At 50.6% G+C, this 12,810-nt stretch overlaps 1 protein-coding gene across 1 annotated transcript in view; it reads left to right on the forward strand.

The window, feature by feature from the left end:
• Window positions 1–1,014: 1,014 nt before the first annotated feature.
• Window positions 1,015–12,810, forward strand: part of LOC311051668 (kelch-like protein 21) — a gene marked incomplete at both ends in the record, with an annotated part of 43,030 nt that continues 31,234 nt past the window's right edge. The window contains 6 exons of the mRNA XM_084066251.1: window positions 1,015–1,221; window positions 2,271–2,405; window positions 2,496–2,687; window positions 2,884–3,027; window positions 3,119–3,317; window positions 5,341–5,463. Coding sequence (XP_083922377.1) covers window positions 1,015–1,221; window positions 2,271–2,405; window positions 2,496–2,687; window positions 2,884–3,027; window positions 3,119–3,317; window positions 5,341–5,463 — 1,000 coding nt within the window. The remainder of the gene's footprint in view (window positions 1,222–2,270; window positions 2,406–2,495; window positions 2,688–2,883; window positions 3,028–3,118; window positions 3,318–5,340; window positions 5,464–12,810) is intronic.

Consider the following 12,810-nt stretch of genomic DNA (forward strand, 5'->3'; position numbering starts at 1 on the left):
AGGGACCAATCTCGTTTTGCCACTCTGGCCAATGACGTTTCTGCCTTGCTGGGGAAAGGTGCAATAAGGCCCCTGTCTACAGGGGAAATGAGACAGGGGTTTTATTCCAGCTACTTCCAGAACACTCACTGTCCTCTCTGGTCAGTCATCAATGCATGGACCACCAGGACCACTGGGGATCAGAGGACGTGAGCGGAGCGGGTGGAAATGCCGCTCGGGGGGCTGGTTTCATGCTCGCTATTCGCTCACGTTGACTCCCCCCCGCGCTCCGCTCCCCGTCGCTCACGTCGATTTGCGCACCTCTCGCTCCACGCTCCGCTCAAACCGGGTCACTCAACAGTACAAAAAAAAAGAAAAGTAGAAATTCTAATGAAATCTTGGTGCGCTGTGCATTGATGGATGTCTGTGTGTCTCTGAGTCCGTGCGACTGGGCATGCTCAAACATTGGGTGCGCGGCCCCCGCCGGGGCGGCTTGGAGCGGCAGGCGGTCCTCGCTCTGAGTAGCGCTCCAACGTTTTTATAAACCAGCTCCGTGCTCACGTCAAAATCGCGTCGCTCCTCGCTCCGCTCCGCTCACATGCTCTGCTGGGGATAGATGCTCTGAGCCTTTCATGGCCTCAGCAGAGGCTGTATGCTTTCCCCCCACTTCCTCTCTTGCCGGCTTTCCTCAGGATGGTGAGGTTGCTGCGTGCCCCCAGGTTCTATTGGTGGCGCCAAATTAGCCACAGAGACCATGGATGGGAGGGATCTACGAGATGCTGGAGGGCCAGAATTGTAATTTCTCCCAAAAATAGTCAATACTAAGTCAGTGAATACTAAGTCAGAAACCCCATCAGAAAATGTTCATATTTTTCACAGTCTAATGTTGGCAGGTTTGTCCTAACCGCATCCATGTGATACTGTCACACTGTCTATCATTTCTCTCCTTGAATATCCTGTTCATTAAAGGTAAAGTGTAATCAACTATGTGACCATGTATTCCATCTCCTCAGGCTGCTCTAGAAGGGAGACATCATGGCTAAAAGGATTCTGGTCGATGCTGCTTCACCCTCCTGCCTTCTGGAGGAAACTAGGAAGCTAGACAGGCATCCTAACAAGCTGTTAGAGGGTCTAAACCGTCTACGACTCAACAAGGTTTTATGTGATGTGATTCTGTGCTGTGAGGGACAGGAGTTCCCCTGCCATAGAGTTGTACTGGCCTCCATCAGCTCTTACTTTGAGGTAAATACACACATACATACATGTTTTTATTGAATTCCTAAAGTGTGCTATTGTTATATTGATATAATAATCATCTCAAGGCTCACCTAGACTTGTCTCACGGCACACCAGGGTGCATCGTCACACCGTTTGGGAACTACTGATAAATCCTATCAATTCATTGTTGAAACAATGTATTCGTCTTTTGGCTAATTCCCATCAAGGGTCGCCACAGCAGTTTCCAACCGGTTCTGTTCTCTGCGTCTTCCTCTGTCACTCCAGCCACCTGCATGTCCTCTCTCACCACATCCATAAACCTCCTCTTTGGCCTTCCTCTTCTCCTCTTACCTGGCAGTTCCATCTTCAGCATCCTTCCCCCAATGTACCCCTCATCCCTCCTCTGCACATGTCCAAACCATCTCAACCTCGCCTCTCTTGTTTATCCCCAAACCTTCTAACCTGGGCTGATCCCCTAATGAAGTCATTTCTGATGTTGTCATTCCTAATAAACAATTGTAGCATCCTTAAAGGGGGGAAACACCATGAATTTCATTTTTTTAGGTTTTTAGTATTTTTTGGGCTCCCCAGTGTCTCTTGTACCCAAAAAAATATATTTTTTTAACATTCAGTCATTCATTCTCATTTCATGGATTTCCTGAATGGGCGTGTCTGAACAGGCCATTTCAGAATGGCAGGGCAAGTGATGTCACTTGCCCTTTAATTCTGCCACCTCCAGCTGCACCTTCTTTCATTGTGTCAGTGCCACCGCTTCCAAGTCGTACACATGGCTGGTCTCACTACCGTCTTATGCATCTTCCCTCTCACTGTTTCCTCCATCCGTTCCACCCTGCCTGAACTCTCTTCTTCACCTCCTCTCCACCTACTTCACCTGTTGTCCACACTCCCCATTACTTTGGATATTTGACCCCAACAATTAAAACTCCTTTTAACTCCTTCCGCTACTCCTTGCATCCTCACTGTTCCACTGTCCTGCATCCATTACACTGTTGAAACAATGAAAACACCATGAACGCTGCACACCAACCATTCAGTCTTTTCAAACCACACAGGCCATGTTTACAACCGGCATGCTGGAGTCCACACAGGAAAGAGTTAACGTGGATGGAGTGGAACCTGAGGTAGTCGACATGTTGGTGAGCTTTGCCTACACTTCAGAGGTGTCCATCTCCACAGAAAATGTGCCGGTAATGTTTTATCATCATAAACGTTATTCATGGTCTCCATTTCTGTCCAACGTCTGTGCTTAGAAACATTTTGTTTATTTGGTATTTTAGGTCCTGCTAGCAGGAGCAGACTTGATGGATGTCACAGATGTCCGAGAAGCCTGCTGGGACTACATGCAGCATCACATGAACATTAACAACTGTGTAGAGATCCACCACTTGGCTGACAAATACTCCTGTAAAAAGCTGGAGGAATCCAGCATGGATTACATCCTGGAATACTTCAGTGTCATCTACAAGCAGGTCAGTGATGTGTTCTTTTAACAACTTGTTGGTCTTTTGTTGGCTTTTTCTCCTATAGATTAGTTTTATTACGATTACTCAGCCTGTAGCAATCACAACTGACCCAGACCTGTGTGGATAGATTCAATCAGTTAAGGACGTATGGGAAGAGGGTCTTAATGTTTCAGATCATTTCATGTATTTGTTCTACCAATAGGAGGAGTTCCTCTCTGTCTCTGTGGACAAACTGACAGAGATCCTCTCCAGTGACCATCTCAATGTGCCAGATGAGGACATGGTGTTTGATGCTGCCATTTTGTGGTTAAACAAATGTCCTGACCACAGGCAGACATTTGACAAGGTCAGTCACTTATTAGTCTCATGGATATGGTGTTGTTCACCTAGTATCCAGTTGAACTAGTAAATAATGAGTGTTGTGTCTGTTGTTGAAGGTGCTGGAACACATCCGTCTGCCTCACATCAGCCCCTCTTACCTCCACACTCTGATTGAGTCTCTGGATGTGGTGAAAGAATCCCAGGGCTGTCAGAGGTTCATCTCTGAGGCCAAGACCTACCAGAGGCTCATTTCTGAGGCCGAGGACCAGCTTCTCCTGTCCTACCGTAACACAGTACGCTCCCGTGGGACCTCAGGTACTACTTTTAGTAACACATCACACACACTGACACCACAGGTACCCTGTCGCACTAAAATACAAACTTGTTTTTGTAGTTGGGACTTCTTGTGCTGACACAACTTCCTTCAATGAGCAAACATACCTGGCAATTTGATTTTACAGTTCAAGCTTTGATGTAGATCACACCACAGTGGAATTCGAACCCCCAGCAGTGGCGCCGACGCCTGTTTAATTCAAAGACAGTCCCACCACAATTCAGTCCAGTCAAAAAAACAAGAAAACAATCCAGTCCCCCGCACTTCGCAACCACCCAGCATGGGGGGGGACCCAGGGCTGCTTATTATTGGTTAGTTAATTAAACAGAGGAGTCCATTTGGTTACAGCTGACTGTTGGGATGAAGAAGAAAGAATAAGAAAAAACCTCTGACATCTACTCTTCATGGAGTACATTTATTGTACCGAATGAACCGAAATAAAGTAACAAAAAAAAAAAAAAAATGTACAAACCCACCCGAAAAAAAACAAATGTGCTCTCGCACTGACCAAATGCGTCCCCCGATGTGTCCCCCCATGTCATTTTCCATTCCAGCACCCCAGTCCCCAAGGTGGTGGGCAGCATAACCACCGTGTCTGCTGCTCCTGTTATTAACACATATACTGGCAGGTATTCATTAATGGATTCATCTGACACTGCCAGCGTTTTTACCTTATTTTGACAATCCATGTTGACCCACGGAAGCCACGATGTGGACATGGATGTAAACAAAAGCTGTCTTGGGGGAGGAGGAGGGTCCCTTCTATCCATCCGAACATTTATTTTACCGCGATCTTACGTTCTGTTATTATAGGCAGTTGAATATGGCTTGTTTTCATTAAAAAAAGATGAAATCCGAGCTAGATGTGTTTTGCTAAATCTCATAACATAGGTGTGGACTTTTTTCTGAAATTGTATATTTAAATATGCAAATTAGGCATTTAGTCCATGAGCCAAGCCCCAAAATTGAGCCAGATATTGAATATTCCCTTGTTAAAAACCTTGACTCCAACATCTTAACAAAATGAAATAAGAATGTTGACTCTGGCTTTGTCCAATGTTCCAACGTTGATTCTGGAAAGTTATGCAAGTTCGGGCATATTTTCCTAATGCCTGATTTGCATATTTAAATATATAATTTCAGAAAACTTGTAATACGATAAATCATTGTCTTCATGATTTAGTCAACTGGTCTAGTTCAACTGGTGAAGTTTCATTATGATAACTATTTTTTAAATTTTGGCATTTTCTTCACCTGTCATGTACATAAGGGGAAAATAACAAAATGTGTGATAAATATAAAAAAGCTGCTCCTGTGGAAAGGTTATCATATATTTATTTACTTATATTGACCGTATAAACAATTTAATATAGGTATGGTTTTGCCCACTCTTTCGATAATGAAATTTGGTCTGGCTCATGGACTAATCCCTCAAAAAATGCAGTTCGCTGGGCTCATTTCAAACAGCCCTAAAAACTCTTTCTGGAGGCCATAAGAGGAGGTAGTACCAGTTTCCCGGTACACAGTCGACCCCCCCCCCCCTTGTTTTTTCATGCTTTTTTCTTTTTTTGTACATAGTGTTATTCTTCTCTGTATTTTCATGTTGATATTTGAACTGTTGGTTGCTACTATTGTCTATGAAATGAATACCAAGGACCCCAACGGAAACAAGTCCGCAAGGACTTTTTTGGACGGACCTTTTAGACAAAAGTATTATAAATGTAATTGTGATGTTTTACATTATTTTTTTCTAATAACAATTTCAATCAATCAATTGACGGAGATCCACATGAACCCTAGCATCCCTATTCTGGGGTTAACATTCAATGAACATAGCAGATGTACTATAGGCTTGTAGATCTGCTATTTGTGGTGAAGGTATTTAGTGTAGAGTGAAAACAGGGAGGGGGGGTCCTGTCAAATTAGTTTTAAGTGGTTAAATGACTGTGTTTAATCCGAACTCTTAAATCTCCTCTGGCTTGCCTCCTTCTCCCCCGCTTGTAGAAGTGATTCTGATGGTGTTGGAAGATGATGGCGGCGTAGAGACCTTTGATCCCCGGACAAAACAATGGAAGAGTCTGGCGTGTGAATTCTCTGTTGCCAATGGACCAAGCATCATTGCATCAGGTGAGGGATACCATCATCAGAGTGAAGTGGAGCAGTGTCCTGTACCTGGCCTGTAGACCTGTTAGCAATGTGGTGTTGGGGGAATTTCTCACTTGAACTGAGTCAGTAGGTCCCTAGACATGAAAAATCACAGAGGTCCTCGTCCGCAATAGTGCCACGAATTGCGCAATCATAGATATAGAAACCTAGATACCTCATTGGCCTCTGCAGTTCGTTGGAGCAACTGGTATCGTGGCTGCCATATTAAAGGAGGAAAGCTGACACTCAAAGTGACTACTGGCCAATCACAGCGCTCACAGCGTGTTGACTACTGGCCAATCACAGTGCATCTTTTCCGGGACTTGTCAGTGCAATGGTTCTCATCCAGTGGTCTGGGGACCACCAGTGGTCCTTGAGGGGGTTCCAGGTGGTCCCCAGCTAAATGATGGAGAGTTGATAACCAAATGGACCCTTATACAGTAGATCTTTAAATCTTCAGTATATTTTACACTCTCAAGAGTCAAATTATTGTTAAACATCTGCATTACTTACTATACAGGTCTACACAATTAGAGAACGTAAATAATTGTTATTGTTATTTTGAACAACAACATCTTATTTCTACATTGCATTTGTTTGTACAGCCCCAAGCTGCACACGAACTGACCATGTCTCTGGGAACCTGTTTAAACTGCAGTAAAAGACAATTTATTATTGCGCAAATCCAGAGTGTGGAGTTTGCCATGTTCCACCTAACTAGTTGCTGCGCAGCTGCTGCCTCTTAAAGGGCTAAGAGCTGGGTTACAAAAAAACCCGGCTTCCACAGCTTCCACCCGGCTGCCGTCAAACTGCTGAACAAGGCATGGTCACCACCTGTCATCAAGGTTGTCTTAGACTTTTGCTCTTTCTCATGGACCTACCTGTGAATTATACCAGTCAGTCTACTTTATGTGGATTATGCGGTCGACACACGCTGACACTTTGCACCTTCCCTACAGCATGCTGACTTTCGTTGTTGTGTTTTTCTCACACATTCATTGCCAGGTATTAATTAATTAATTAATTAATCCGCCACTGCCAGCAGTTCTGCTTCGTCCCTGCTAACCGCCAGAGGCGGTGCTTAAAGCACTGAATGGTTCCCTTCGCGCATGCGCAGTTCGAGTACGTATACCAACGACGTCACTTGTGACCCCGGGATGAACCGGAAGAGGCTATATCTTCCGGTGTCACCAGGGGGTCAGTCCCTTTTTTCTTCTCGCGCGCAGGTTTTGAAAGGTCTGCACTAAGCCATATTACTATTATTACAAACCTACCTTATCATTTGTTAAAAAGAGGTCGCTAGTAGTTCTGTGACCATAGGTCGGAGTAGCGTTATTTCGCCCTCTAAGAACTGTGACTTCTCTCCCCGAGCGGGGCTAAGCTCGCACGGACGCTGTGGGCGTCCGTCGCGCCACCGTCGGGGACGGATCTTGAGTTCCCTCGGTCCTACTCCTCGCAAGGTAGGTTGCTGCTAAATTAAGATTAAGTGTTGGATTATAAATCAAATCAGCCTTTGTTGGTAAAGGTCGCGTGCGCGCCTCCTCCCTCCTGCATCTGGTTGCATGTTGCTAACGGTAGCGTGAGCGCTCCGGTTATCATCCGTTACCATAGGAACGGCTAGTTGTTGACAATATTACGCTGCTCGGAGGAGCCGATAGCTTTGTTGTTTTGGTTAGCATCTGCTCGTGACGGCAAGCGTCAGCGCTGCCTGCTATAAACACGGTGTATCTTGGCGTTGTTGCTTACACCAGCGTCCCTTGTTTTGATAAGTTAATGAAGCGAGCTGCTCGACGTTAGTTTTGTTTGGATTAGCCTTAGTGACGGCAGGCTTGACGCTGCCTGCCCACGGCATAAGGTAACACTATTCTTTATACTAGTGTTCTCTTTCGCGTCTTTTTTTCTGATTAGCCCTTGCGATAGCAAGCTTGCTGCCTGCCTACGGCACGGCATAATTTAGCACTATTATTTTATATCAGTGTGCTTTTCTTTTGCGGCTTCTCTAGTTAGCCCCTGCTATAGCAGGCTTGACGCTGCCTGCCCACGGCATAAGGTAACACTATTCTTTATACTAGTGTTCTTTTTTGCGTCTTTTTTTTCTGATTAGCCCTTGCGATAGCAAGCTTGCTGCCTGCCTACGGCACGGCATACTTTAGCACTATCATTTATACTAGTGTGCTTTTCTTTGCGGCTTTTTTGATCAGCCCCTGCTGAATAAGCATAGCTAGATTACAGCAGCTCTCGAGCTTTGCTCAGCGACTGTGTTGCATAGCTGTGATTTTTTCTTTATTTATTAATATTCATTGCTACCAGTTGTGTTAGCGCTCTGGTCACCTGAACTCGCTACCACTAGCCTCTGCTGGAGTCGACTTTCTCCCGGCATAGGAAGGCTACAGCGCAGCCATTAGTAGCCACCGTTGGGTGGCATAGCTGCATTTTTTCTTTATTAATATTCTTTGCTACCAGTTGTGTTAGCGCTCTGGTCACCTGAACTCGCTACCACTAGCCTCTAGCTGGATTCGTCCTTCTCCCAGCATAGGCGGGCTACGGCCCATCCATTAGTAGCCTCTGCTGGTACAGGCAGCGTAAGCGCTCCCTCCCCCCAGCTTACGGTCTCTCTCCTAGCAACCAGTGGCGTCCGCGCTCTGGGCTATGGATAACTCCCATTATTGCGCCTCCTGTGAGGCTCCACTCCGGCCAGATGATGGACACGATCTTTGCCCCGGGTGCCTGGGCCCCGAACATCTGAGGGAGGCACTGGACGGCGACGCCTGCATGAACTGCAGCTACATGCCTCGGGCACTGAGGGCGGCCAGACTGGCAGAGGTGGAACCGCCACGGGGTGCGGGCGAAATCCCCCCATCGGGCCAGCCGGCTACAACCAAGGCTAGGCATTCTAAACGTCGGGCTGAGGCGGCTGCCGCCCCCCCCCTCCCATTAAGAGGTCTGACCGCAGTCTGTCAACTGAGGTGGAGAAGCTGTCGGCTGAACTGGCCCACATGAAGTCCATGCTCATGGCCTGCCAGCCCGATCCCCCTTCGGAGGAGGCAGAGGCGCCTACGCCTCCAATGCCACACCTGACCCCAGCAGATGACACACTTTCTCTGGCGGCATCAGCCACCCACTTTCGTGAGTTTGATGGGGAGGATAGGGGAGACTATGTCTCCCAGGCCTCGGAGCCGGGCTCCCACTCCTCGGCCCGGACCTCACTGAGTGAGACGGAGGATAGCTCCATGCGGGCCGTTTTGCGCTTGGCTCTAGACCAACAACGGCTGGCCATTCCGCAGCAGGCGGAGTCAGCCCCTGCAAGCGCCTTCTTCAGGCGCCGGCCAGCCTCCACCTCTTTTGCCGTTCCTCACTCGGAGGACTACATAGGTGTGCTACAGGCCTGCTGGAGAGACACGAGGGCCTGCTCCCGTCTCACGGCCGATGGGCGTACGCTGGCGGCCATGCATGACGCCGCAGCAGTGGGCCTGGACCGTATGCCCCCTATTGAACCTGGCATCGCATCCCTCATCGTCTCCCCCGATGAGGCTCTGCGGCGGGACATTAGATGCCCCCGGCCACAGTGCAGGCTCACTGTAGACCTGCTGATAAGGGCTTACGACACGGGGGCGTGCGGTAGACTGGGCAACTCCCTGTCGCATCTAATGCTGGCCCTCTCAGCATCTCTGCAGGAGGGCAGTGCAAGTGCGGACGCAGACTCCTCCAGCGACTCGTCACAGAAGGCGTTTGGCCTCATGTCACAGGAGCTCGGGAGGATGATGTCCATCCTGGTCCAGACTCGGCGCCAGGTCTGGCTTTCTCAGTCAAACCTCACTGAGGCGTCCAGACGAACCCTCCGCAGTCTCCCAGTGGAGCCGGGAGCGGTGTTCGGCCCAGCTGCTCAGGAAGCGCTGGAGCGTACTATTCAGGCCGGGCAGACCAGGCAGCAACTAGCAGGTCTGGGGCGCATGCCTCCCCCCAACAGGCCTCCCTCCAACAGGAGCAGGAGCGCTCGGCGGCCCCCCCGGCTCGCCTACCACCAGCTCGTCCTAGGGACCAGCGCTTCCCTCAGCGACAGCGTCCTACGCAGAGGCAGGGCCGTGATTCCCGAGGAGACACCGGCCCCTCGCCAAGCCCCGGACCCTGGCAGATCCCCACCCAGGGCCTCTAGGGGCCGACGCTGAACCCACGGGGCCGGCCGCCGGACATTTTTCCCATCAGCAGCTCAGGCACTGGGCTGCTCAAGATTCGGACCCATGGGTGGTTACCACCTTAACCCACGGGTACAGGCTTCAGTTCCGACGCCGGCCCCCCACAGCCAGCCGGGTCAAAATGACCATCATCGGCGACCCGGCAAAGGCCCTCGCACTGGACCAGGAGCTATCTGCCCTCCTGGCCAAGGGCGCAATCGAGGCAGTAGACCCCCTGTCACGCCCCAGGGGCTTCTACTCAACATACTTCCTCGTTCCGCAAAAAAACGGCGGATTTCGTCCCGTATTAGATTTGAGGGGACTGAACCAGTACCTCAAGGTCATGCCATTTCACATGCTGACCACGGCAGACGTGTTGCAGTCCGTTGCCCACAGGGAGTGGTTTACCTCCATAGATCTGACGGCTGCGTACTTCCATGTCCCCATTGCCCGCCTCAGGTTCGCCTACCGGGGCCGCCACTGGCAGTTCCGGGTCCTGCCGTTTGGGCTCTCCCTCTCTCCGAGGGTTTTTACCAAGTTTGTGGCAGCGGCACTTGCGCCTCTACAATCTCAGGGAATGAAGATCCTGCCTTATCTGGACGACTGGCTGGTGTGCGCACCATCCCGGGCGCAGGCAGCCGAGGATACAGCACGGCTCCTGTCCCACGTGGCCTGCCGGGGTCTAAAGGTAAATACACAAAAGAGCTGCCTAACGCCATCCCAGACCACCACATTCATTGGCCTTGCCCTGGATACTACAAACATGACAGCATGTCCGTCTCCCCGCCGGGTGGACGACATCCTGAAACTCTTGCCCGCCTTCCGGAGAGGCAGACGGCTGCCGCTCCTCATGTTCCTCAGCCTCTTGGGCAGACTAACTTCCGTCGCAGCCGTTGTTCCGCTGGGTCTGCTGTCACTGCGCCCCCTGCAGAGGTGGCTGAACAGCTTTCACTTGGACCCCGAGCGTCACAGACACAGAAAAATCACGTGGCAGACTTCCTCTCCCGCCAAAAACCTCCACCTGGGGAGTGGCGCCTCCATCCGGAGGTAGTGCACACCATCTGGGGCCGCTTTGGCAGGGCAGGGGTGGACCTCTTCGCCTCAGAGGCATCGACCCACTGCCCGCGCTGGTTGTCCCTGGCAGAGACGTCCAGAGACGCAGAGACGCGCACCCTTGGCCGGAGGCGCTCCTATACGCTTTTCCGCCTCTTCCTCTGATACGTCAGATCCTTCAGAGAGTCATGCTGGAGGGTCACACCATACTGCTGGTGGCCCCCTTCTGGCCAGGGAGGACGCTCCACAAGCTTTGCCGCGGGGCGCCATGGCGCCTCCCCGACAGGACAGACCTGCTCTCACAGCTAGGAGGTCGGATAGTGCATCCCGATCCTCGACGGCTTCAGCTGTCTGTCTGGCTACTGGAGGGCCCGAACCGCTGTTGAGCCGCTGTGCAGGGCCGGTCAGGCACACCATCTCGAACACTAGAGCGCCTTCTACCAGGCTACAATATGACAACAGGTGGAAGCTGTTTTCCGACTGGTGTAGTGGTCGGAACGATGACCCAGTGCACTGCTCCAAACCTACCATCCTGGAGTTCCTACAGTCCCTCCTGGGTAAGAGCCGGTCTCCCTCGACCCTAAAGGTCTATGTGGCAGCCATTTCGAGCCGACACGCTAGAATAGACAATGCCACTGTAGGGAGCCACAGTCTGGTGTCCCTCTTCTTGAGGGGGGCTCGGAGGCTACATCTTCCGAGAGCCCCGAGAGCCCCAGTATGGGACCTGACCACAGTATTGGATGCCCTATGCGGGCCTCCCTTTGAGCCTTTGGCGCAGGCAGGGCTGAAGTGGGTCTCTCTTAAGACCGCATTCCTCCTGGCGATTACTTCGGCGAAGCACGTCGGGGAGCTGCACGCTCTGTCCGTTAGCGAGTCCTGTCTGAGGTGGAACTCAGACGGGTCAGGTGTCACCCTGTGGCCGAACGCAGCCTTCCTCCCTAAAGTACTGTCGACTGCGCACCTCAACCAGCCCATAAGGCTGGCCCGGTTCAACCCTCCGCCTGGGGAGAGGTCCGGCAGGATGGAGCTGCTGTGCCCGGTCCGGGCCCTGAGAGTTTATATTGGAGCAACCGCCCATGCTCGGCGGTCCGAACAGCTGTTCCTCTGTCACGGCGGCCCTAACAGAGGGGGCGCGCTTTCCAAGCAGCGCCTGTCCCACTGGATTGTGGACACAATCAGCCACGCCTATGGGGCGAGCGGCCGTCCCATCCCACCTGGCATACAGTGCCGCTCCACCAGGAGCGTCTCCACGTCATGGGCCGCCCTGAGAGGGGTATCCTTGGAGGACATCTGTGCCGCTGCCTCATGGGCATCACCGGGCACATTCTCTAGATTTTATAGGGTGAATGTTGCCACTCCCCATCCACTGGGCGTGGTCCTCTTGCCAGAGTCCGGTTCTTCAGTCTAAGATTTGTAACCAGGATTCCTCGCGACTCATTTAGTGCTTTAAGCACCGCCTCTGGCGGTTAGCAGGGACGAAATAGAACGATAGTTACGTATGTAACTACGGTTCTATGAGTCCCGAATGACCGCCAGAGCGCTCTGTCGCTCAGAATCCTCGTGTTCACGCTAGAAGATTCTGTAGGGACTGACCCCCTGGTGACACCGGAAGATATAGCCTCTTCCGGTTCATCCCGGGGTCACAAGTGACGTCGTTGGTATACGTACTCGAACTGCGCATGCACGAAGGGAACCATTCAGTGCTTTAAGCACCGCCTCTGGCGGTCATTCGGGACTCATAGAACCGTAGTTACATACGTAACTATCGTTTTACCTTATTTTGAGTCTTTTTGACGATTCACAGTGTTTGTATATAGATGTGTTTGTATTAATCTGATAACATTGCAGTGGATGGGGATCACCGGGGCGAGGCCCTGAACTGGACCTATTATACTATGTTTCTGTGGTCTTCTATGCTTGATAAGTGAACCATCACAATAACATAGCAGTACAGTCAAACACTTTTGGGACCTTTTGGGACTGTCCTGTATGGTATGTGGTGACGTCAGTCAGGTCACATTAGGTATCAGTGAAGACATTTCACGTTTTGTATCTTTATTTCTTTAACAAGTCATTAACTCGTTTTAATTCTGCTCTTCTAAAG

This window comes from Gymnoscopelus microlampas (genome assembly GCF_963454915.1).
Source record: "Gymnoscopelus microlampas genome assembly, chromosome: 9".
Taxonomy (NCBI): Eukaryota; Metazoa; Chordata; class Actinopteri; order Myctophiformes; family Myctophidae; genus Gymnoscopelus; species Gymnoscopelus microlampas.